Below are 26,899 nucleotides of genomic sequence, written 5' to 3' on the forward strand. Positions count from 1 at the left end.
TGTCCTCCCAAACACAACCTCTTGTACATCCCCAACAATTCCTCAACCCAACTAAGATTTATGATCTGTTCATCAAACAACACTTCTTCCATCCTTTGCTCCCTTCACAACCCCCCATCCCCAGTCAAGCTTGGAGTCCACAGTCCATCATTATCCCTGCCTCCCATATCCCTCCAACCGCCTTTATGGTGGTTGCCTGGCAAAATCCAATCCTGGTTAAATCCAACACTCCGCCTCCTTCTTGCTTGTGGGTTGCTGGATAAGCCATTGTCCTGTTACTCGGGGCCTCATGTTCAACTTATCACCATCCTCAAGTGAACCGTTAGTCCCACTCTGATCCACCCACTCTCTCAAGTTTCTAGACAATTATTTCATGTGTTTGTGTTCTCTTCAAACCTCCAAAGCCTCTCATTCTCAGGTCACAACCTCGTTTCCTCTCACTGAGAAAGCGGCATCAGGAAATAATTTCCCTTAGACCTGAAGCCACATCTACTCACTTAGCAGCAACTGTCCCGTATACTCTGCATTCCCTCCTATCCTTGATCCCATATAACCCATCCTATATAAACTATAGGATACATAAGATTAACCTATATATAACCTATATAACCTATATAACCCATCGGCTTGTGTGTTAAGAGTCTATTCCCTCATCCCCCTTAATAACCCACTAGCATGAGTTAATGTTTCCTCTTGCCCCTCCATTAGCAAAATTTCCCTCTACTGGATCAGTTCTGTCAGCATACAGAGATGCTGTCATTTCTCCCATCTTAAACAACCTTTTCCACTCCACACCCCCCTCCAGGTACTGTCCCAGCTCTCTGTTCCCCACTGGAGTAGTCTCCATGCACTATTTCCCAACTTCTACTTGAACAAGTCTTGCTCCCACTAATCTGCTAAAACTGCTAGTTTTAGGGATTAGGAACAGGGAACAGGCAGGAGCAAGACCAGAACTAGGGAACTAGGGAACAGGGCAGGAGCAAGACCAGAAGGAGATCCTAGAGACACCACCTTGCTAATTCCAGTGGTAACCTCTTAGACCTACCTTTATTCAACCTGTTTGCCACAGCTGATCATTATCCCCTCCTTGAAGGCTTTCTTCACCTGATTTCTAGAATCCCATCCTCACTGGTTTCCCCCTCAACACCCAACACTAGAGTGCTCAACCTTGGAACCACCTCCTTTCCCTATCTATACTTACCAAGAGGTCACATCCAGATTTACAGCTTAAAATAACATCTGTATAAGGAAGACTCCCACATGTTTATCTTCAATCTCTCCAAGGAGCTCATCACTCATATATCCAACTGCCTACCTGACACCTCCACATGGGTGCTTAATAAATACCCCAAATTCAGCACATCCAAACGGAACTCATGATCTCCCTTCCAAACCTGGTCCTTCTGAAGCCTTCCCAATCTTGGAAAACGGCAAACCCATCTTTCTGGTTCCTCAGGCCCACACTTCACAGTCATTCTTGATTTTTCCCCTTCTCTACAAACTCATATCCAAATCTTCAGGAGATCTAGTCTGGCACTACCTTCAAAAATACATCCTGAATCTGACCATTCTTCATGACCACGTTATTACCACCCTAGTGCAAGCAACATCTCCAGGCTGGATCATTCAGCAGCCTCCAACCACTCTCCTGCCTCTTCCTTTGCCCCTTTTCCCACATACATCTCTTCTGAATCACACTCCACAAAGCCCCACGTCACCTGATTCCCCGCCACCCGTCTCTGGCCTCAATCTCCTCCAACGTTTCCCCTTGACCACACGAGTTATGGGCTCAATTATGTCCCCCACAATATTCACATGAAGTTTTAATCCCAAGTAGGAATGTGACTGTAGAGTTCACTCTTGAACAACGTGGGCTCTAGGGGAGCCCCCACATAGTGCAATCAAAAATCCACATGTAACTTTTGACTCCCCCAAAACTTAACGACTAATAGCCTACTGCTGACCAGAGAAGCCTTTCAGATAACAAGCAATTAACACATATTTTGTAATGTTTTATGTATTATATACCTTATTCTTAAAATTATTTCTTCTTAAATTTTTCAGTATTTCAAGCTTGCGCAGTTTACCTGTAAGTTTTTTCAAATTGTCACAAATCTCCAAAAAATTTTCCAATGTTCTTATTGAAAAACAATCCATATATAAGTGGACCTCCACAATTCAAATCCTTTTTTTTTTCGAGTGTCAACTATATTTGGCAATCTGGCCTTGAAAGAGATAATTAAGGTTAAATGAGGCCATTAGGGTGGGCCCTCAGCCAATACAACTGGTGTCCGTACAATAAGAGATTAGGACACCAACACACACAGAGACCAGGTGAAGGCCCGGAAAGGACAGCCATCTGTCAGCCAAGGAGACAGGCCTCAGAAGAACAAACCCTGCCAACACTTTGATGGCGGACTTCTGGCCTCCAGAACTGGGAGAAATTAATGTCTGTTGTTTAAGCCACCTTGCCTGCGGTACTTTAGCTGTGGCAGCCAAGCAGATGTTATCTGCTTCATCACATTCACCTCCTTGTGCTTTCCGGAATACACCAAGCATACATGTCTCAGGGCCTGTGCGGTCATCTTCCCTCTAGGCAGGGTTAAGGATTATACCAGGTCCTTCTTCAGCTGCTAAAACCAAGGCCTGAGGATTAAATGACTTGCCCAAATAAGAGGTAGAGAAAAGACAAAATCACATTTTATCTGGTCTGTGATGTATGAGAAATATCTCCACACTCAACCAATACTAGATACTTAAAGAAAAAAAAAAAAAGAAACCACTTACTTTTCGACCCAGAGCACTGAAACGAGCTTCACACCTCTCTTCTGTGCTTTGTCCCAAGTGCTCTGGTATCCATCCTTGAACACAACATGAGTCACTTGTTTATTAAAAGTTTTTGAAACCTGCAGACAAAAGGCAGAAAACAAAATGTAAATTACCATTTCTGAACAATTTCATAAGTAAAATTGATCAAAAAGGATACTTTATTCAGTATTTGACAAAAGGAAAACATCTAAAACCCTTACCCCAGCAAGTCCATTTCTCATAATCTGTCACAGAGAACTACGCTAACAAATGGATAATGCCACTTAGAAAACCTATCTGCTCCAGTTAGGATGGTATGTTATACACGTGTTTATCTCTGCTCCCTCTCAAAAAATGTGACGTACAGAGTTAGAGCTCTACAAGGATAAAAAGGAGAGGGAATGTGGACAGGAGCCAGCAATGCATTTTTAGTAGAGGAGAGAATGGGAGCTAAGTCAATTAATTAAGGACATTTAAGACAACCTTCTACATCAGACATAAAATAAAATTCACAGGAAACAGACAATACAGGGAATACTTATGTAATTAAAATTAAAAACATTTAATGTATTTGGAAGAAAATAACATTCATTTAAATCTTCAGAAGACACTGTGTTCATGAAAGATATCTAAGATGGGGAGGTTTTTTGTTTTTTTTTTAAAGGATCAGAGAACTAAAGAGCTCTTGGAAATTAAAAATATGATGACATAAGTAAAAAAAAAAGTCTATAGAAATGCTGAACAATAATAAAGTTGAGAAATTCTCCCCATAGGACAAGACAACAGAAAGACAAGGAGATGGATGCAATAGGAGATATAAGATATGAACATCAGCTAAGACCAGGGGAACCAAGAGCTAAGTAATAATAGTTGAAGAAATACAGGAATAGAGAAAATGGAAAAGAAATAGTTCAAGAAAAATTTCTCAAATTAAAGAGCATGTGCTCTAGATCAAAAGGACCCCCCCAGGGCGCCTGGGTGGCTCAGTCCTTAAGCGTCTGCCTTCGGCTCAGGTCATGATCCCAGGGTCCTGGGATCGAGTCCCACATCGGGCTCCCTGCTCGGCAGGAAGCCTGCTTCTCCCTCTCCCACTCTCCCTGCTTGTGTTCCCGCTCTCGCTGTGTCTCTCTCTGTCAAATAAATAAATAAAATCTTAAAAAAAAAAAAAAAAAAGGACCCCCCCCAAGGGCCCGGCATGAAAATGAAAACAGAACCACATTAAGTATATCATCCTGAAATTTCAGTAGAGCTGGAGTAGAGAAAGATTTGACATTAAAAGAGAGTAAGGAAGTGAAGGTGGGGATAAATCACACTCAACAGTGAGACACGACAATGTCATCAGCAATCTGGAAGTCAGAAAACAATGCAGAAGTTCCTTCAGGGAAAAATAATATACACTTGGCATTTTACAATCAGCTAAAATATCAATCAAAGGTAAAGAAAGGTATAATAAAGGCATGTTCAAACTCATGGTGTCAAAAACTTTACCTTTTATATGTAATCTTTCCAGGAATGGAAATGGTCCAATACATCATTCTTATAACAATACTTAATTTTATCAAAGTAATAATATGTACACTGTTCGGCAATAAAAAGGTAAACACCAAAAGAAACAGGTAAAACAAATCTGAAAAAGGCTGACTTAGAAAAATAGAGTGAGAAATGTAGAACAAAGGATTGCTGGTTTCTCCTTGTTTGTATTATGAACCTCATGGCACTGCACATTTGCCCTTTTAAGCAACATGTATGTATTGCTTTGATAAAATATACATATATATCTTTTTGTCTATCTACCTACCTACCAACCTACCAGAAGACCCTGGAGAACTACTGAGGTAGTGAGGGGTTATTACTGAGCCAAGACTCTAGGTACAGACTGACACAACCAGACAGAGGAATCTAGCATTCAGGGTCATTTTTTCCCTAGGGCTTTTGTCAAATTTAGCAAACAATGGGTAGCACTTCTAAATGCCTCTGAGGACAAGAGGGGCAAAAATTGGACTGCCAGCCTCAGAATGGGAGAAGGGAGTCTGGCAAAACCCTCATATCTTGTATGGGCACCCGAAGGGCAGATCTAGGAGTAAGAGTAAACCATAGTCATAAGTGGCCCTCACAGGTCTGCAGTCCAGTTTTAAATCATCTTCAATCCCGCAACTGGATTAAGATAATCCTGGATTATGAGCACTAAAAACATGACTGAAGCAAATGTGAATCTCTTCTGAAGAAAGAGAATACAATTCTAGGCCTCAAATTAATTCCAAACAATTTTAAATACACACAATACTCAACTAGAAAAAAAAAACAACAAAACATCAAGCTAATCTACAGATGAGACAAGAACATAAACCACTAGATAAAATAAAAAGTAAAAGTAGACCTAGATATTGCAATCTACCCAACAAAGCCTTGGGGAATACAGTTAAAGCCCAGTTTAAGGAGAACTGTATAACCTAAAATGCTGTCAGAGTTTAGCTAAGCTACTCCAGCTAAGTACTGCTGTCTTGGCATCCATTTTTTTGGCCAAGCAACCTGCAGGAGTCTTAAACCAACACCAACTCCTCATACAAACACATACCCTAGATAAAAGCCCCCAGAGTCACACGCAAATGTCAGTTCCCCAATGGCCCTTTGAGCAACCATCTCCTCTGCCTTCAAGGTCCTTCCCATTGTGTGCCCCTTAGATAAGGTTCTGGAGCTACCAAAACCTCATTCTTTGGTTTGAATTGATTAATCCAGCCCTAGACTAGGAAACTGAAAGCATTCCACCATGGACCCTAATAAAGACATATGCCTCAGGTCCTCTCATTCGCTCTGGCTGTACTCTGCCCTGACCTCCCCGTGTGGCATCATGCATCTCCTCCAAAACCTGTAATAAACTTCTGTTTCAATTTCTCTATAGTCTGTTGTTTAACTGCTGTTCACCATTCAGCACCCTGTGTTCCACTTAACAAATATGAATTTAACAAAGTCAAAACAAATGCACGTACAAAAAGTAAGAGGGTTAAATGTCAATGCGCTCAACTTGAAAAGCGGGAAAAAGAACAGCTAATTAAAACCAAAGACTGAGTTAGAGGATTATAAAAAAGAGGCCAGAATTAATAAAAAAGAAAAGGAGGATCAAGAACACCAAAAGTTGGTTCTTTGGAAAAACTAATAAAATCAATAAAACCCAAGTAAATGTTATAAGGAAAATAAGAGAAAAGGCACAAATAACCATAAGAGAAAAGGTACAAATAACCAATATCAGTATGAAAGGATCATCTCATAGACTGTGAAGACGTTAAAAAATTCAAACAGGATATTATGAATAGCTTTGATCCAATAAATTTGAAAATTTAGATGAAATGAATACATTTCTTAAAAAACCAAAAATACCAACTTTCTAAAAGCACTTATAAGAATAGAAAACATGCATATCCTATAATTTTCAAACAGATGAAAAACTGTAACAAAAAAGTTTTTAAAAAATCTACAAAGAAAACTCAAGGACTAGTTGGCTTCATCAGCAAATTATACCAAATATTTAAGAGAGAAATAATACCAATCCTATACAAACTTAGAATAAAAAAAAAAGTCACAATTCTGCAACTTGTATTACAAAACCAGCCTATCTTTAGCACCAAACCGCATAACAGCACTATAGGAACGGAAAATGACTAGCCAGTATCACCCCTTATTGGCAAACTGTTATCAACAAATACATAAAAAGGATAATGCATTCCCACCACCTGAGTTTATTCCAGGACTGCAAAGTTGTTTAATGTTAAATATTCACTGTTAACAAAGTAAAAAAGAAAAACCTTATGATCATCTCAATTATATGCAGAAAACACAACTGATGACATTAAAAAGTTAATTCATGAAGAAAACTCTTAGCAAATTAGGATCTGAAAGTTGGTAAAAAAAAAAATGCATTAGGCACATGATATCACTTATATGTGTAATCTAAAAAACAAAATGGACTCATAAATAGAGAACTGGTGGGTACCAGAGGGGCAGGAGCGATGGGTAAAATATGTGAAAATTAGAAAAGGAACCAACTTCCAGTTTTAAGTCCTAGAGATGAAAAGTGCACCATAGGGAATATAATCAAGGATATTATAACAACTTTGGTGACAGATGAGAACTAGACTTATCCTGGTGATCATTTCACAATGTACATAAATGTGGTATCACTATTTTATAAACCTGAAACTAATACAATATTGTATGCCAACTATATTCCAATTTAAAAACAAAACAAAAAAATTGCATTAGGTGAAAATGCCAAAAGCTTTCCCTTGAGAGGCGGAACCACACAAAGATGCCTGGTAAGTGTGCTCTATTCAACACAGGCCCTCACCAGTGCAGTATGTCCAAAAAAAAGAAATAGAAAGGCTTAGGATTAGAAAATAGAGTAACTGTCCTGTGCACATAATATTCAATTGTGTACATCTTTTTTAAGTCCCCAAAATGCCATATTCCATAAATGAGTTTGCTAAGTCTTCTGGACACAAAGTAGATATGCAAAAATTATTTCTATATACCAGTAACAGTTATAAAAAGGAATTTAAAAAATACCATCTATAATACATGAAAAATGACCAGAGAAAATTGTAAAACATTACTGAAAGAAATTAAACCAAAATCAACAAAGGCATATAAGTTTATGGGTTGGAAGATTCAATTTTGTAAAAACATCAGTTCTCTTCATATGGATCTATTTTTATCAATCCAATCCCATTCAAAATTTTTAAAAGCTGACAAACTGATTCTAAAATATATTTGGAAATGCAAAAGGCAAAGAACAGCCAGGACACCTTGAAGGAAAAACAACAAGACTTACGAAGATTCATTATAAAGAGCAATTATGACTGTGGTCTGTCATGAGAACAGATAATGCGGATAATGAAACACACAGTTACCTGACCAATGACAAGCAAAGGCATTAATTATTTCAGAGACTGGTTAAAGGATGGTCTTTTCAATAAATGGTGCTAAGATAAAAGAATATTCACATGGGAAAGAAAATGAAACTATTTCACACCATATATAAAAATCAATTCCAGATATACAGTAAATCTAGATGTGAAAGGCAAAATGATAAAGCTTCCATAAAATAACAGAGGAGAAATCTTCGTAATCTTGGTAAAGGCACAGTTTTATTATTTTTTTTAAACAGAACACACACAAAGCTCGCCATAAAGAAATAAACCATATTCCAATTATCATCAAAAGATACCATAAAGATGAAAAAACAAGTCACAGAGTTAGAAAATCTTGCAATTCATATGGCAAACAATGGGGTCAGCCGAAAAATAGAGGGAATGCTTACAAATCAAGAAGAGAGGGAAAAATCCAATGGAAATAATGAGCTGGAGTCTTGAACAGGCTCCTCAAAATAAATATATGAAAACATGCAGGAAAATACAATTTCAAACCATGATGATATACCACCAGAAAGGCACCAAAGGGCTGAAAGTAAAGACAAAACCAAGTACAAACAAGTCAGGCTCTCATTCACTGGCAGAAATACAAATAGTTTTCTGCAGTGGTCGAATCCGTTAGGAACCATTGTTAACCTTCTCAGATGTGATAATGGCCTTTTTATTATACAGGGAAATTCCTTGTTCTTAGAGGTTACACACCGAACCAATTTAGGGGCAAATTTTATCTGTGACTCCCTTTCAAATAGTTTAGAAAAAAAAACATACACATGTAAATATACTGTACAGAAGAGATGAAGACAAAGCAAGTATGTTAAGATGTTAACAATTATTGGGTCTCTATGTTCCACTTTTCTATTTGAAAATTTGCTCAATAAAACGTGAAAAGCAAAAAGATCCAAGGGATCGAAGTTCTTAATACTAAGATACGATGGTCTTAAACGCCACTCTGTCAGCTCCCACACTCCATGGCCTTTTTCTCAGCCACTGTGCCTTGTCTTTTAGCCCAAGAAGGTAGCAGGCATCAAAACAAGGAAACACCCTCTGGTTCCCACCTTCCAACAGATCAGAAAAGAAGGGGTCTTCTCAGGTTCACAAGGGCGCCCTACCCCTACATGCTCAACACTCTCCACTCTAGTCTGCAGTCTGTTCTGTCCACCAGGGTAGGGGCTAGCAAGAGCCAGACAAGATTTAGGAGCACCCTCTCTGCCCATGGCTGAATGTCTCCTTCTGTTTTACAACCTGGGGGCCTCTCTCCCCTCACCCTAAACTCCGGCCCTGCCTTCACCGATCTTCTCACCATATTAACCTTCTCCCTTCACCCAGCCTATGTCATCCTCCCCCAAGTCCCCGACAGCTGCACAAATGAATACACTTTGTTCACAGTTCAAGTCCCTCTGAGAGCAGCCTGTCTTCACCATCTCCATTCCTCGTACGTATCTCATTCATTCCTGGGCTAATGTCCAATCCTTTTACCCATTTCACTTGTGCTACACTCAATAATAACCTTAGAGTTTTCAAACCTAAAGTACACCTGCCAGTCTCAACTTGTCTGAAGAGTCTGCATTGCTTTAAAATTCCGTCTTTGAAGTGCATCCCTCCTCTGACTTCCAGACTTAGTTTTCCAGAATCTCCTGGCATTTCCTCTTTGTCCCTGGGTCCCCTGCTCCCATCACCTGCCCTCCAAATACTTAATAGGCTCCACCTTCAGCCCCTTTCATTCTAACAGCCTGAGTCATTCCCACACCAGTGGTCTCACCTGACCCACAGGGTCTTGACCCCCTACAATATTATCTATAGCCGTGACTTTCTCAAATTCCAGATCTGTATATCCAAATGTCTGTCAGATATTTTCAATATGCCCAAAATCACAATGTTTCCCTTAAAAACCTTATCCTTTTCCTGTATTTCTCACTTTGGTCAACAGCATCCTGCATCCAATTAACCAGTGGCAGAATCCATGGCTCTAGGCTAGTCTTCTCGCATCACCCACAGGACCAACTGTTCTATGAATCCGACTGTTTTGAACCTTTTCACATCATGGTTCACCCCTCCCCCACCGCACTGCTTACCCACCTTCTTCTTTGTCCTTCATCCCTCCTGTTCTACTTAGTTAACTCCCAGAATAAGAAAATACAAGCATTTCTCATTAGGTAGAGAGGACTGCCATATGTAGCAGTGGTAAAATGCATTTCTTACCTTTGCCCCCATATCCACAAGTTGGTCTGTAAATGTCTTTGAGTAATTTTCTGTTCCATTCACTGACCAGACTTCAACATATGCCACCACGTCTGAAAATAAACAAGATATTAGCATGGAATATATCTGAAATTCCAGCATCCCTCCCCAAGAAGTTCAATAGATGTTTATCTCATTCTATTTACATTAAAAAGTAAATTCAAAGCTGCTTCTATCAAAAGCCTATTCAAAATAGCATTAGTGCAATTATGGTTCTTAAAACTCCAAACAAAGGACAACTTTATTCATACACACACCAAGGCTTACCTTCTTAACACTGGAAGCTCTTCCCAAATTCCTAAACTAGGCTTGACTCTTCTAGTGAAGAATATGTTTTGTGTAAAGGACCATACAGCCACTCAACTTCCTGTACCAGGGGACAGACAGTCCCCCACACCCTCAGGGACACCCCACAGAGGCGGTGATGGTACTGGACTCCTGACAGCCCCCTACTCCCCACAGGGACACCCCACAGGGATAGTGCCAGTACTGGACTCCGGGACGGCCCTCCACACCCCACAGGGGCGGTGACAGCCCCCCACGCCCCACAGGGACAGGGACTGGACCGGACTCGGGGACAACCCCCACACCCCACAGGGACAGGGACTGGACCGGACTCGGGGACAGCCCCCACACCCCACAGGGACAGAGACTGGACCGGACTCGGGGACAGCCCCCCACACTCCACAGGGACAGGGACTGGACCGGACTCGGGGACAGCCCCCCACACCCCACAGGGACAGGGACTGGACCGGACTCGGGGACAGCCCCCCACACCCCACAGGGACAGGGACTGGACCGGACTCGGGGACAGCCCCCCACACCCCACAGGGACAGGGACTGGACCGGACTCGGGGACAGCCCCCCACACCCCACAGGGACAGGGACTGGACCGGACTCGGGGACAGCCCCCCACACCCCACAGGGACAGGGACTGGACCGGACTCGGGGACAGCCCCCCACACCCGACAGGAACTGGACCGGACTCGGGGACAGCCCCCCACACCCCACAGGGACTGGGACTGGACCGGACTCGGGGACAGCCCCCCACACCCCACAGGGACTGGGACTGGACTGGACTCGGGGACAACCCCCACACCCCACAGGGACAGGGACTGGACCGGACTCGGGGACAGCCCCCCACACCCCACAGGGACAGGGACTGGACGGGACTCGGGGACAGCCCCCCACACCCGACAGGAACTGGACCGGACTCGGGGACAGCCCCCCACACCCCACAGGGACAGGGACTGGACCGGACTCGGGGACAGCCCCCCACACCTGACAGGAACTGGACCGGACTCGGGGACAGCCCCCCACACCCCACAGGGACAGGGACTGGACCGGACTCGGGGACAGCCACCCACACCCCACAGGGACAGGGACGGGACCGGATTCGGGGACAGCCCCCCACACCCCACAGGGACAGGGACTGGACCGGACTCGGGGACAGCCCCCCCCACCCCACAGGGACAGGGACTGGACCGGACTCGGGGACAGCCCCCCACACTCCACAGGGACAGGGACTGGACCGGACTCGGGAACAGCCCCCCACACTCCACAGGGACAGGGACTGGACCGGACTCGGGGACAGCCCCCCACGCCCCACAGGAACAGGGACTGGAGCGGGCTCGGGGACAGCCCCCCACACCCCACAGGGGCGGTGACAGCCCCCCACACCCCACAGGGACAGGGACTGGACCGGACTCGGGGACAGCCCCCCACGCCCCACAGGGACAGGGACTGGACCGGGCTCGGGGACAGCCCCCCACGCCCCACAGGGACAGGGACTGGACCGGACTCGGGGACAGCCCCCCACGCCCCACAGGGACAGGGACTGGACCGGACTCGGGGACAGCCCCCCACGCCCCACAGGGACAGGGACTGGACCGGACTCGGGGACAGCCCCCCACACCCCACAGGGACAGGGACTGGACCGGACTCGGGGACAGCCCCCCACACCCCACAGGGACAGGGACTGGACGGGACTCGGGGACAGCCCCCCACACCCGACAGGAACTGGACCGGACTCGGGGACAGCCCCCCACACCCCACAGGGACAGGGACTGGACCGGACTCGGGGACAGCCCCCCACACCCGACAGGAACTGGACCGGACTCGGGGACAGCCCCCCACACCACACAGGGACTTGGACTGGACCGGACTCGGGGACAGCCCCCCACACCCCACAGGGACTGGGACTGGACTGGACTCGGGGACAGCCCCCCACACCCCACAGGGACAGGGACTGGACCGGACTCGGGGACAGCCCCCCACACCCCACAGGGACAGGGACTGGACGGGACTCGGGGACAGCCCCCCACACCCGACAGGAACTGGACCGGACTCGGGGACAGCCCCCCACACCCCACAGGGACAGGGACTGGACCGGACTCGGGGACAGCCCCCCACACCTGACAGGAACTGGACCGGACTCGGGGACAGCCCCCCACACCCCACAGGGACAGGGACTGGACCGGACTCGGGGACAGCCACCCACACCCCACAGGGACAGGGACGGGACCGGATTCGGGGACAGCCCCCCACACCCCACAGGGACAGGGACTGGACCGGACTCGGGGACAGCCCCCCCCACCCCACAGGGACAGGGACTGGACCGGACTCGGGGACAGCCCCCCACACTCCACAGGGACAGGGACTGGACCGGATTCGGGGACAGCCCCCCACACCCCACAGGGACAGGGACTGGACCGGACTCGGGAACAGCCCCCCACACCCCACAGGGACAGGGACTGGACCGGACTCGGGGACAGCCCCCCACGCCCCACAGGAACAGGGACTGGAGCGGGCTCGGGGACAGCCCCCCACACCCCACAGGGGCGGTGACAGCCCCCCACACCCCACAGGGACAGGGACTGGACCGGACTCGGGGACAGCCCCCCACGCCCCACAGGGACAGGGACTGGACCGGGCTCGGGGACAGCCCCCCACGCCCCACAGGGACAGGGACTGGACCGGACTCGGGGACAGCCCCCCACACCCCACAGGGGCGGTGACAGCCCCCCACACCCCACAGGGACAGGGACTGGACCGGACTCGGGGACAGCCCCCCACGCCCCACAGGGACAGGGACTGGACCGGACTCGGGGACAGCCCCCCACGCCCCACAGGGACAGGGACTGGACCGGACTCGAGGACAGCCCCCCACACCCCACAGGGGCGGTGACAGCCCCCCACACCCCACAGGGACAGGGACTGGACCGGACTCGGGGACAGCCCCCCACACCCCACAGGGGCGGTGACAGCCCCCCACACCCCACAGGGACAGGGACTGGACCGGACTCGGGGACAGCCCCCCACACCCGACAGGAACTGGACCGGACTCGGGGACAGCCCCCCACACCCCACAGGGACTGGGACTGGACCGGACTCGGGGACAGCCCCCCACACCCCACAGGGACAGGGACTGGACGGGACTCGGGGACAGCCCCCCACACCCGACAGGAACTGGACCGGACTCGGGGACAGCCCCCCACACCCCACAGGGACTGGGACTGGACCGGACTCGGGGACAGCCCCCCACACCCCACAGGGACTGGGACTGGACCGGACTCGGGGACAGCCCCCCACACCCCACAGGGACAGGGACTGGACCGGACTCGGGGACAGCCCCCCACACCCCACAGGGACAGGGACTGGACGGGACTCGGGGACAGCCCCCCACACCCGACAGGAACTGGACCGGACTCGGGGACAGCCCCCCACACCCCACAGGGACAGGGACTGGACCGGACTCGGGGACAGCCCCCCACACCTGACAGGAACTGGACCGGACTCGGGGACAGCCCCCCACACCCCACAGGGACAGGGACTGGACCGGACTCGGGGACAGCCCCCCACACCCCACAGGGACAGGGACGGGACCGGATTCGGGGACAGCCCCCCACACCCCACAGGGACAGGGACTGGACCGGACTCGGGGACAGCCCCCCCCACCCCACAGGGACAGGGACTGGACCGGACTCGGGGACAGCCCCCCACACTCCACAGGGACAGGGACTGGACCGGATTCGGGGACAGCCCCCCACACCCCACAGGGACAGGGACTGGACCGGACTCGGGAACAGCCCCCCACACTCCACAGGGACAGGGACTGGACCGGACTCGGGGACAGCCCCCCACACCCCACAGGGGCGGTGACAGCCCCCCACACCCCACAGGGACAGGGACTGGACCGGACTCGGGGACAGCCCCCCACACCCCACAGGGACAGGGACTGGACCGGACTCGGGGACAGCCCCCACACCCCACAGGGACAGAGACTGGACCGGACTCGGGGACAGCCCCCCACACCCCACAGGGACAGGGACTGGACCGGACTCGGGGACAGCCCCCCACACCCCACAGGGACAGGGAGTGGACCGGACTCGGGGACAGCCCCCCACACCCCACAGGGACAGGGACTGGACCGGACTCGGGGACAGCCCCCCACACCCCACAGGGACAGGGACTGGACCGGACTCGGGGACAGCCCCCCACACCCCACAGGGACAGGGACTGGACCGGACTCGGGGACAGCCCCCCACACCCCACAGGGACAGGGACTGGACCGGACTCGGGGACAGCCCCCCACACCCGACAGGAACTGGACCGGACTCGGGGACAGCCCCCCACACCCCACAGGGACTGGGACTGGACCGGACTCGGGGACAGCCCCCCACACCCCACAGGGGCGGTGACAGCCCCCCACGCCCCACAGGGACAGGGACTGGACCGGGCTCGGGGACAGCCCCCCACGCCCCACAGGGACAGGGACTGGACCGGACTCGGGGACAGCCCCCCACGCCCCACAGGGACAGGGACTGGACCGGACTCGGGGACAGCCCCCCACGCCCCACAGGGACAGGGACTGGACCAGACTCGGGGACAGCCCCCCACACCCCACAGGGGCGGTGACAGCCCCCCACACCCCACAGGGACAGGGACTGGACCGGACTCGGGGACAGCCCCCCACGCCCCACAGGGACAGGGACTGGACCGGACTCGGGGACAGCCCCCCACGCCCCACAGGGACAGGGACTGGACCGGACTCGGGGACAGCCCCCCACACCCCACAGGGGCGGTGACAGCCCCCCACACCCCACAGGGACAGGGACTGGACCGGACTCGGGGACAGCCCCCCACGCCCCACAGGGACAGGGACTGGACCGGACTCGGGGACAGCCCCCCACGCCCCACAGGGACAGGGACTGGACCGGACTCGGGGACAGCCTCCCACGCCCCACAGGGACTGGGACTGGACCGGACTCGGGGACAGCCCCCCACACCCGACAGGAACTGGACCGGACTCGGGGACAGCCCCCCACACCCCACAGGGACAGGGACTGGACCGGACTCGGGACAGCCTCCCACGCCCCACAGGGACAGGGACTGGACCGGACTCGGGGACAGCCCCCCACGCCCCACAGGGGCGGTGACAGCCCCCCACGCCCCACAGGGACAGGGACTGGACCGGACTCGGGACAGCCTCCCACGCCCCACAGGGACAGGGACTGGACCGGACTCGGGGACAGCCCCCCACACCCCACAGGGACAGGGACTGGACCGGACTCGGGGACAGCCCCCCACACCCCACAGGGACAGGGACTGGACCGGACTCGGGGACAGCCCCCCACACCCGACAGGAACTGGACCGGACTCGGGGACAGCCCCCCACACCCCACAGGGACTGGGACTGGACCGGACTCGGGGACAGCCCCCCACACCCCACAGGGACTGGGACTGGACCGGACTCGGGGACAGCCCCCCACACCCCACAGGGGCGGTGACAGCCCCCCACGCCCCACAGGGACAGGGACTGGACCGGGCTCGGGGACAGCCCCCCACGCCCCACAGGGACAGGGACTGGACCGGACTCGGGGACAGCCCCCCACGCCCCACAGGGACAGGGACTGGACCGGACTCGGGGACAGCCCCCCACGCCCCACAGGGACAGGGACTGGACCGGACTCGGGGACAGCCCCCGACACCCCACAGGGGCGGTGACAGCCCCCCATACCCCACAGGGACAGGGACTGGACCGGACTCGGGGACAGCCCCCCACGCCCCACAGGGACAGGGACTGGACCGGACTCGGGGACAGCCCCCCACGCCCCACAGGGACAGGGACTGGAACGGACTCGGGGACAGCCCCCCACACCCCACAGGGGCGGTGACAGCCCCCCACACCCCACAGGGACAGGGACTGGACCGGACTCGGGGACAGCCCCCCACGCCCCACAGGGACAGGGACTGGACCGGACTCGGGGACAGCCCCCCACGCCCCACAGGGACAGGGACTGGACCGGACTCGGGGACAGCCTCCCACGCCCCACAGGGACTGGGACTGGACCGGACTCGGGGACAGCCCCCCACACCCGACAGGAACTGGACCGGACTCGGGGACAGCCCCCCACACCCCACAGGGACAGGGACTGGACCGGACTCGGGACAGCCTCCCACGCCCCACAGGGACAGGGACTGGACCGGACTCGGGGACAGCCCCCCACGCCCCACAGGGGCGGTGACAGCCCCCCACGCCCCACAGGGACAGGGACTGGACCGGACTCGGGGACAGCCCCCCACACCCCACAGGGACAGGGACTGGACCGGACTCGGGGACAGCCCCCCACACCCCACAGGGACAGGGACTGGACCGGACTCGGGGACAGCCCCCCACACCCGACAGGAACTGGACCGGACTCGGGGACAGCCCCCCACACCCCACAGGGACTGGGACTGGACCGGACTCGGGGACAGCCCCCCACACCCCACAGGGGCGGTGACAGCCCCCCACGCCCCACAGGGACAGGGACTGGACCGGGCTCGGGGACAGCCCCCCACGCCCCACAGGGACAGGGACTGGACCGGACTCGGGGACAGCCCCCCACGCCCCACAGGGACAGGGACTGGACCGGACTCGGGGACAGCCCCCCACGCCCCACAGGGACAGGGACTGGACCGGACTCGGGGACAGCCCCCCACACCCCACAGGGGCGGTGACAGCCCCCCACACCCCACAGGGACAGGGACTGGACCGGACTCGGGGACAGCCCCCCACGCCCCACAGGGACAGGGACTGGACCGGACTCGGGGACAGCCCCCCACGCCCCACAGGGACAGGGACTGGACCGGACTCGGGGACAGCCCCCCACACCCCACAGGGGCGGTGACAGCCCCCCACACCCCACAGGGACAGGGACTGGACCGGACTCGGGGACAGCCCCCCACGCCCCACAGGGACAGGGACTGGACCGGACTCGGGGACAGCCTCCCACGCCCCACAGGGACTGGGACTGGACCGGACTCGGGGACAGCCCCCCACACCCGACAGGAACTGGACCGGACTCGGGGACAGCCCCCCACACCCCACAGGGACAGGGACTGGACCGGACTCGGGACAGCCTCCCACGCCCCACAGGGACAGGGACTGGACCGGACTCGGGGACAGCCCCCCACGCCCCACAGGGACAGGGACTGGACCGGACTCGGGACAGCCTCCCACGCCCCACAGGGACAGGGACTGGACCGGACTCGGGGACAGCCCCCCACGCCCCACAGGGGCGGTGACAGCCCCCCACGCCCCACAGGGACAGGGACTGGACCGGACTCGGGGACAGCCCCCCACGCCCCACAGGGACTGGGACTGGACCGGACTCGGGGACAGCCCCCCACGCCCCACAGGGGCGGTGACAGCCCCCCACGCCCCACAGGGACAGGGACTGGACCGGACTCGGGGACAGCCCCCCACGCCCCACAGGGACTGGGACTGGACCGGACTCGGGGACAGCCCCCCACGCCCCACAGGGACAGGGACTGGACCGGACTCGGGGACAGCCTCCCACGCCCCACAGGGACTGGGACTGGACCGGACTCGGGGACAGCCCCCCACGCCCCACAGGGACAGGGACTGGACCGGACTCGGGGACAGCCCCCCACGCCCCACAGGGACAGGGACTGGACCGGACTCGGGGACAGCCCCCCACACCCCACAGGGACAGGGACTGGACCGGACTCGGGGACAGCCCCCCACGCCCCACAGGGACAGGGACTGGACCGGACTCGGGGACAGCCTCCCACGCCCCACAGGGACTGGGACTGGACCGGACTCGGGGACAGCCCCCCACACCCGACAGGAACTGGACCGGACTCGGGGACAGCCCCCCACACCCCACAGGGACAGGGACTGGACCGGACTCGGGACAGCCTCCCACGCCCCACAGGGACAGGGACTGGACCGGACTCGGGGACAGCCCCCCACGCCCCACAGGGACAGGGACTGGACCGGACTCGGGACAGCCTCCCACGCCCCACAGGGACAGGGACTGGACCGGACTCGGGGACAGCCCCCCACGCCCCACAGGGGCGGTGACAGCCCCCCACGCCCCACAGGGACAGGGACTGGACCGGACTCGGGGACAGCCCCCCACGCCCCACAGGGACTGGGACTGGACCGGACTCGGGGACAGCCCCCCACGCCCCACAGGGACTGGGACTGGACCGGACTCGGGGACAGCCCCCCACGCCCCACAGGGACAGGGACTGGACCGGACTCGGGGACAGCCCCCCACACCCCACAGGGACAGGGACTGGACCGGACTCGGGACAGCCTCCCACGCCCCACAGGGACAGGGACTGGACCGGACTCGGGGACAGCCCCCCACGCCCCACAGGGACAGGGACTGGACCGGACTCGGGGACAGCCCCCCACGCCCCACAGGGACAGGGACTGGACCGGACTCGGGGACAGCCCCCCACGCCCCACAGGGACAGGGACTGGACCGGACTCGGGGACAGCCTCCCACGCCCCACAGGGACTGGGACTGGACCGGACTCGGGGACAGCCCCCCACACCCGACAGGAACTGGACCGGACTCGGGGACAGCCCCCCACACCCCACAGGGACTGGGACTGGACCGGACTCGGGGACAGCCCCCCACACCCCACAGGGACAGGGACTGGACGGGACTCGGGGACAGCCCCCCACACCCGACAGGAACTGGACCGGACTCGGGGACAGCCCCCCACACCCCACAGGGACTGGGACTGGACCGGACTCGGGGACAGCCCCCCACACCCCACAGGGACTGGGACTGGACCGGACTCGGGGACAGCCCCCCACACCCCACAGGGACAGGGACTGGACCGGACTCGGGGACAGCCCCCCACACCCCACAGGGACAGGGACTGGACGGGACTCGGGGACAGCCCCCCACACCCGACAGGAACTGGACCGGACTCGGGGACAGCCCCCCACACCCCACAGGGACAGGGACTGGACCGGACTCGGGGACAGCCCCCCACACCTGACAGGAACTGGACCGGACTCGGGGACAGCCCCCCACACCCCACAGGGACAGGGACTGGACCGGACTCGGGGACAGCCCCCCACACCCCACAGGGACAGGGACGGGACCGGATTCGGGGACAGCCCCCCACACCCCACAGGGACAGGGACTGGACCGGACTCGGGGACAGCCCCCCCCACCCCACAGGGACAGGGACTGGACCGGACTCGGGGACAGCCCCCCACACTCCACAGGGACAGGGACTGGACCGGATTCGGGGACAGCCCCCCACACCCGACAGGAACTGGACCGGACTCGGGGACAGCCCCCCACACCCCACAGGGACAGGGACTGGACCGGACTCGGGGACAGCCCCCCACACCTGACAGGAACTGGACCGGACTCGGGGACAGCCCCCCACACCCCACAGGGACAGGGACTGGACCGGACTCGGGGACAGCCCCCCACACCCCACAGGGACAGGGACGGGACCGGATTCGGGGACAGCCCCCCACACCCCACAGGGACAGGGACTGGACCGGACTCGGGGACAGCCCCCCCCACCCCACAGGGACAGGGACTGGACCGGACTCGGGAACAGCCCCCCACACTCCACAGGGACAGGGACTGGACCGGACTCGGGGACAGCCCCCCACACCCCACAGGGGCGGTGACAGCCCCCCACACCCCACAGGGACAGGGACTGGACCGGACTCGGGGACAGCCCCCCACACCCCACAGGGACAGGGACTGGACCGGACTCGGGGACAGCCCCCACACCCCACAGGGACAGAGACTGGACCGGACTCGGGGACAGCCCCCCACACCCCACAGGGACAGGGACGGGACCGGACTCGGGGACAGCCCCCCACACCCCACAGGGACAGGGAGTGGACCGGACTCGGGGACAGCCCCCCACACCCCACAGGGACAGGGACTGGACCGGACTCGGGGACAGCCCCCCACACCCCACAGGGACAGGGACTGGACCGGACTCGGGGACAGCCCCCCACACCCCACAGGGACAGGGACTGGACCGGACTCGGGGACAGCCCCCCACACCCCACAGGGACAGGGACTGGACCGGACTCGGGGACAGCCCCCCACACCCGACAGGAACTGGACCGGACTCGGGGACAGCCCCCCACACCCCACAGGGACTGGGACTGGACCGGACTCGGGGACAGCCCCCCACACCCCACAGGGACTGGGACTGGACCGGACTCGGGGACAGCCCCCCACACCCCACAGGGGCGGTGACAGCCCCCCACGCCCCACAGGGACAGGGACTGGACCGGGCTCGGGGACAGCCCCCCACGCCCCACAGGGACAGGGACTGGACCGGACTCGGGGACAGCCCCCCACGCCCCACAGGGACAGGGACTGGACCGGACTCGGGGACAGCCCCCCACGCCCCACAGGGACAGGGACTGGACCAGACTCGGGGACAGCCCCCCACACCCCACAGGGGCGGTGACAGCCCCCCACACCCCACAGGGACAGGGACTGGACCGGACTCGGGGACAGCCCCCCACGCCCCACAGGGACAGGGACTGGACCGGACTCGGGGACAGCCCCCCACGCCCCACAGGGACAGGGACTGGACCGGACTCGGGGACAGCCCCCCACACCCCACAGGGGCGGTGACAGCCCCCCACACCCCACAGGGACAGGGACTGGACCGGACTCGGGGACAGCCCCCCACGCCCCACAGGGACAGGGACTGGACCGGACTCGGGGACAGCCCCCCACGCCCCACAGGGACAGGGACTGGACCGGACTCGGGGACAGCCTCCCACGCCCCACAGGGACTGGGACTGGACCGGACTCGGGGACAGCCCCCCACACCCGACAGGAACTGGACCGGACTCGGGGACAGCCCCCCACACCCCACAGGGACAGGGACTGGACCGGACTCGGGACAGCCTCCCACGCCCCACAGGGACAGGGACTGGACCGGACTCGGGGACAGCCCCCCACGCCCCACAGGGGCGGTGACAGCCCCCCACGCCCCACAGGGACAGGGACTGGACCGGACTCGGGACAGCCTCCCACGCCCCACAGGGACAGGGACTGGACCGGACTCGGGGACAGCCCCCCACACCCCACAGGGACAGGGACTGGACCGGACTCGGGGACAGCCCCCCACACCCCACAGGGACAGGGACTGGACCGGACTCGGGGACAGCCCCTCACACCCGACAGGAACTGGACCGGACTCGGGGACAGCCCCCCACACCCCACAGGGACTGGGACTGGACCGGACTCGGGGACAGCCCCCCACACCCCACAGGGACTGGGACTGGACCGGACTCGGGGACAGCCCCCCACACCCCACAGGGGCGGTGACAGCCCCCCACGCCCCACAGGGACAGGGACTGGACAGGGCTCGGGGACAGCCCCCCACGCCCCACAGGGACAGGGACTGGACCGGACTCGGGGACAGCCCCCCACGCCCCACAGGGACAGGGACTGGACCGGACTCGGGGACAGCCCCCCACGCCCCACAGGGACAGGGACTGGACCGGACTCGGGGACAGCCCCCCACACCCCACAGGGGCGGTGACAGCCCCCCATACCCCACAGGGACAGGGACTGGACCGGACTCGGGGACAGCCCCCCACGCCCCACAGGGACAGGGACTGGACCGGACTCGGGGACAGCCCCCCACGCCCCACAGGGACAGGGACTGGACCGGACTCGGGGACAGCCCCCCACACCCCACAGGGGCGGTGACAGCCCCCCACACCCCACAGGGACAGGGACTGGACCGGACTCGGGGACAGCCCCCCACGCCCCACAGGGACAGGGACTGGACCGGACTCGGGGACAGCCCCCCACGCCCCACAGGGACAGGGACTGGACCGGACTCGGGGACAGCCTCCCACGCCCCACAGGGACTGGGACTGGACCGGACTCGGGGACAGCCCCCCACACCCGACAGGAACTGGACCGGACTCGGGGACAGCCCCCCACACCCCACAGGGACAGGGACTGGACCGGACTCGGGACAGCCTCCCACGCCCCACAGGGACAGGGACTGGACCGGACTCGGGGACAGCCCCCCACGCCCCACAGGGGCGGTGACAGCCCCCCACGCCCCACAGGGACAGGGACTGGACCGGACTCGGGGACAGCCCCCCACACCCCACAGGGACAGGGACTGGACCGGACTCGGGGACAGCCCCCCACACCCCACAGGGACAGGGACTGGACCGGACTCGGGGACAGCCCCCCACACCCGACAGGAACTGGACCGGACTCGGGGACAGCCCCCCACACCCCACAGGGACTGGGACTGGACCGGACTCGGGGACAGCCCCCCACACCCCACAGGGACTGGGACTGGACCGGACTCGGGGACAGCCCCCCACACCCCACAGGGGCGGTGACAGCCCCCCACGCCCCACAGGGACAGGGACTGGACCGGGCTCGGGGACAGCCCCCCACGCCCCACAGGGACAGGGACTGGACCGGACTCGGGGACAGCCCCCCACGCCCCACAGGGACAGGGACTGGACCGGACTCGGGGACAGCCCCCCACGCCCCACAGGGACAGGGACTGGACCGGACTCGGGGACAGCCCCCCACACCCCACAGGGGCGGTGACAGCCCCCCACACCCCACAGGGACAGGGACTGGACCGGACTCGGGGACAGCCCCCCACGCCCCACAGGGACAGGGACTGGACCGGACTCGGGGACAGCCCCCCACGCCCCACAGGGACAGGGACTGGACCGGACTCGGGGACAGCCCCCCACACCCCACAGGGGCGGTGACAGCCCCCCACACCCCACAGGGACAGGGACTGGACCGGACTCGGGGACAGCCCCCCACGCCCCACAGGGACAGGGACTGGACCGGACTCGGGGACAGCCTCCCACGCCCCACAGGGACTGGGACTGGACCGGACTCGGGGACAGCCCCCCACACCCGACAGGAACTGGACCGGACTCGGGGACAGCCCCCCACACCCCACAGGGACAGGGACTGGACCGGACTCGGGACAGCCTCCCACGCCCCACAGGGACAGGGACTGGACCGGACTCGGGGACAGCCCCCCACGCCCCACAGGGACAGGGACTGGACCGGACTCGGGACAGCCTCCCACGCCCCACAGGGACAGGGACTGGACCGGACTCGGGGACAGCCCCCCACGCCCCACAGGGGCGGTGACAGCCCCCCACGCCCCACAGGGACAGGGACTGGACCGGACTCGGGGACAGCCCCCCACGCCCCACAGGGACTGGGACTGGACCGGACTCGGGGACAGCCCCCCACGCCCCACAGGGGCGGTGACAGCCCCCCACGCCCCACAGGGACAGGGACTGGACCGGACTCGGGGACAGCCCCCCACGCCCCACAGGGACAGGGACTGGACCGGACTCGGGGACAGCCCCCCACGCCCCACAGGGACAGGGACTGGACCGGACTCGGGGACAGCCCCCCACGCCCCACAGGGACAGGGACTGGACCGGACTCGGGGACAGCCCCCCACGCCCCACAGGGACAGGGACTGGACCGGACTCGGGGACAGCCCCCCACGCCCCACAGGGACAGGGACTGGACCGGACTCGGGGACAGCCTCCCACGCCCCACAGGGACTGGGACTGGACCGGACTCGGGGACAGCCCCCCACACCCGACAGGAACTGGACCGGACTCGGGGACAGCCCCCCACACCCCACAGGGACAGGGACTGGACCGGACTCGGGACAGCCTCCCACGCCCCACAGGGACAGGGACTGGACCGGACTCGGGGACAGCCCCCCACGCCCCACAGGGACAGGGACTGGACCGGACTCGGGACAGCCTCCCACGCCCCACAGGGACAGGGACTGGACCGGACTCGGGGACAGCCCCCCACGCCCCACAGGGGCGGTGACAGCCCCCCACGCCCCACAGGGACAGGGACTGGACCGGACTCGGGGACAGCCCCCCACGCCCCACAGGGACTGGGACTGGACCGGACTCGGGGACAGCCCCCCACGCCCCACAGGGACTGGGACTGGACCGGACTCGGGGACAGCCCCCCACGCCCCACAGGGACAGGGACTGGACCGGACTCGGGGACAGCCCCCCACACCCCACAGGGACAGGGACTGGACCGGACTCGGGACAGCCTCCCACGCCCCACAGGGACAGGGACTGGACCGGACTCGGGGACAGCCCCCCACGCCCCACAGGGACAGGGACTGGACCGGACTCGGGGACAGCCCCCCACGCCCCACAGGGACTGGGACTGGACCGGACTCGGGGACAGCCCCCCACGCCCCACAGGGACAGGGACTGGACCGGACTCGGGGACAGCCCCCCACGCCCCACAGGGACTGGGACTGGACCGGACTCGGGGACAGCCCCCCACGCCCCACAGGGACTGGGACTGGACCGGACTCGGGGACAGCCCCCCACACCCCACAGGGGCGGTGACAGCCCCCCACGCCCCACAGGGACAGGGACTGGACCGGACTCGGGGACAGCCCCCCACACCCCACAGGGACAGGGACTGGACCGGACTCGGGGACAGCCCCCCACACCCCACAGGGGCGGTGACAGCCCCCCACGCCCCACAGGGACAGGGACTGGACCGGACTCGGGGACAGCCCCCCACGCCCCACAGGGGCGGTGACAGCCCCCCACGCCCCACAGGGACAGGGACTGGACCGGACTCGGGGACAGCCCCCCACGCCCCACAGGGACAGGGACTGGACCGGACTCGGGGACAGCCCCCCACGCCCCACAGGGACTGGGACTGGACCGGACTCGGGGACAGCCCCCCACGCCCCACAGGGACTGGGACTGGACCGGACTCGGGGACAGCCCCCCACACCCCACAGGGGCGGTGACAGCCCCCCACGCCCCACAGGGACAGGGACTGGACCGGACTCGGGGACAGCCCCCCACACCCCACAGGGACAGGGACTGGACCGGACTCGGGGACAGCCCCCCCCACCCCACAGGGACAGGGACTGGACCGGACTCGGGGACAGCCCCCCACACCCCACAGGGACAGGGACTGGACCGGACTCGGGGACAGCCCCCCACACCCCACAGGGGCGGTGACAGCCCCCCACGCCCCACAGGGACAGGGACTGGACCGGACTCGGGGACAGCCCCCCACGCCCCACAGGGGCGGTGACAGCCCCCCACGCCCCACAGGGACAGGGACTGGACCGGACTCGGGGACAGCCCCCCACGCCCCACAGGGACAGGGACTGGACCGGACTCGGGACAGCCTCCCACGCCCCACAGGGACAGGGACTGGACCGGACTCGGGGACAGCCCCCCACGCCCCACAGGGACAGGGACTGGACCGGACTCGGGACAGCCTCCCACGCCCCACAGGGACAGGGACTGGACCGGACTCGGGGACAGCCCCCCACGCCCCACAGGGACTGGGACTGGACCGGACTCGGGGACAGCCCCCCACGCCCCACAGGGACTGGGACTGGACCGGACTCGGGGACAGCCCCCCACACCCCACAGGGGCGGTGACAGCCCCCCACGCCCCACAGGGACTGGGACTGGACCGGACTCGGGGACAGCCCCCCACACCCCACAGGGACAGGGACTGGACCGGACTCGGGGACAGCCCCCCACACCCCACAGGGGCGGTGACAGCCCCCCACGCCCCACAGGGACAGGGACTGGACCGGACTCGGGGACAGCCCCCCACGCCCCACAGGGGCGGTGACAGCCCCCCACGCCCCACAGGGACAGGGACTGGACCGGACTCGGGGACAGCCCCCCACGCCCCACAGGGACAGGGACTGGACCGGACTCGGGACAGCCTCCCACGCCCCACAGGGACAGGGACTGGACCGGACTCGGGGACAGCCCCCCACGCCCCACAGGGACTGGGACTGGACCGGACTCGGGGACAGCCCCCCACGCCCCACAGGGACTGGGACTGGACCGGACTCGGGGACAGCCCCCCACACCCCACAGGGACAGGGACTGGACCGGACTCGGGGACAGCCCCCCACACCCCACAGGGGCGGTGACAGCCCCCCACGCCCCACAGGGACAGGGACTGGACCGGACTCGGGGACAGCCCCCCACGCCCCACAGGCACCGTGACAGCCCCGCACTCGGGGACAGCCTCCCTCCTCACGGGGCCGGGCTGACTTCCGGAAAGGCCAGGCTCCCCTCCCCACGCGCCTCGCGAGCCCAGTTCACGCGCTCGCCGAGACCTGCACGCACGCCCTCACGCCCGCCCGCTGCCGCCGACTCAACTCCCAGAGTGCAGGAAGTCCCCTCACCTTTCAAGACCTGGCGCCCTGGGGTCCCGGGAGCCGCCATGAGAGACCGTAAGATGCGCACCCGCCGCACCGCGCCAAACAAGGCGAGCCAGGATTGGGAGAGACTGAGCATGCGCAGGGCCGACGCGCGCCCCTCCCCTCCGGCTCCACGGAAATCCGCTCATCCACGTTTTCTAAACAACCCAAGGAGGGTTGGCGGGGGGGGGGGGGATGTTAAGGCCTCTGCGTGCATTAAAGGGGACAGAGGGGCTTTTCCAGTGCCCAATCTCGGGCTCGCCACCAGTCTAACACTGCTGGTCAGCATTCGCCTCCGCGAGTCTTTCTGTCCCCTTGGAAATTACGAGGACCAGTGTCCCAAAAAAACCTAGTCAAACCCTTCT

The 26,899-nt window shown here is 59.9% G+C and overlaps 1 protein-coding gene across 3 annotated transcripts in view; it reads right to left on the reverse strand.

Annotated features, from left to right (window-relative positions):
- The window catches only part of MCPH1 (microcephalin 1), a 266,528-nt gene extending 239,830 nt beyond the window's left edge, over positions 1-26,698 (reverse strand). The window contains exons 1-3 of one of the 3 annotated variants that reach the window (XM_064585715.1): positions 26,520-26,698; positions 9,933-10,024; positions 2,788-2,906 (exon numbers count right to left, since the gene is read on the reverse strand). In XM_064585715.1, the coding sequence (XP_064441785.1) occupies positions 2,788-2,906; positions 9,933-10,024; positions 26,520-26,631 (323 nt within the window). In that variant the 5' untranslated portion in view covers positions 26,632-26,698. Of the gene's footprint in view, positions 1-2,787; positions 2,907-9,932; positions 10,025-10,238; positions 10,468-26,519 lie in introns of those variants that run through there. The other 2 variants (XM_045879585.3, XM_064585716.1) reach the window with 2 other exon arrangements.
- Positions 26,699-26,899: the final 201 nt, after the last annotated feature.

The sequence above is a fragment of the Mirounga angustirostris genome, unplaced genomic scaffold (assembly GCF_029215605.1).
Source record: "Mirounga angustirostris isolate CCGP_5_RB_7025 unplaced genomic scaffold, mMirAng1.0.hap1 SCAF_2, whole genome shotgun sequence".
Classification (NCBI taxonomy): Eukaryota; Metazoa; Chordata; class Mammalia; order Carnivora; family Phocidae; genus Mirounga; species Mirounga angustirostris.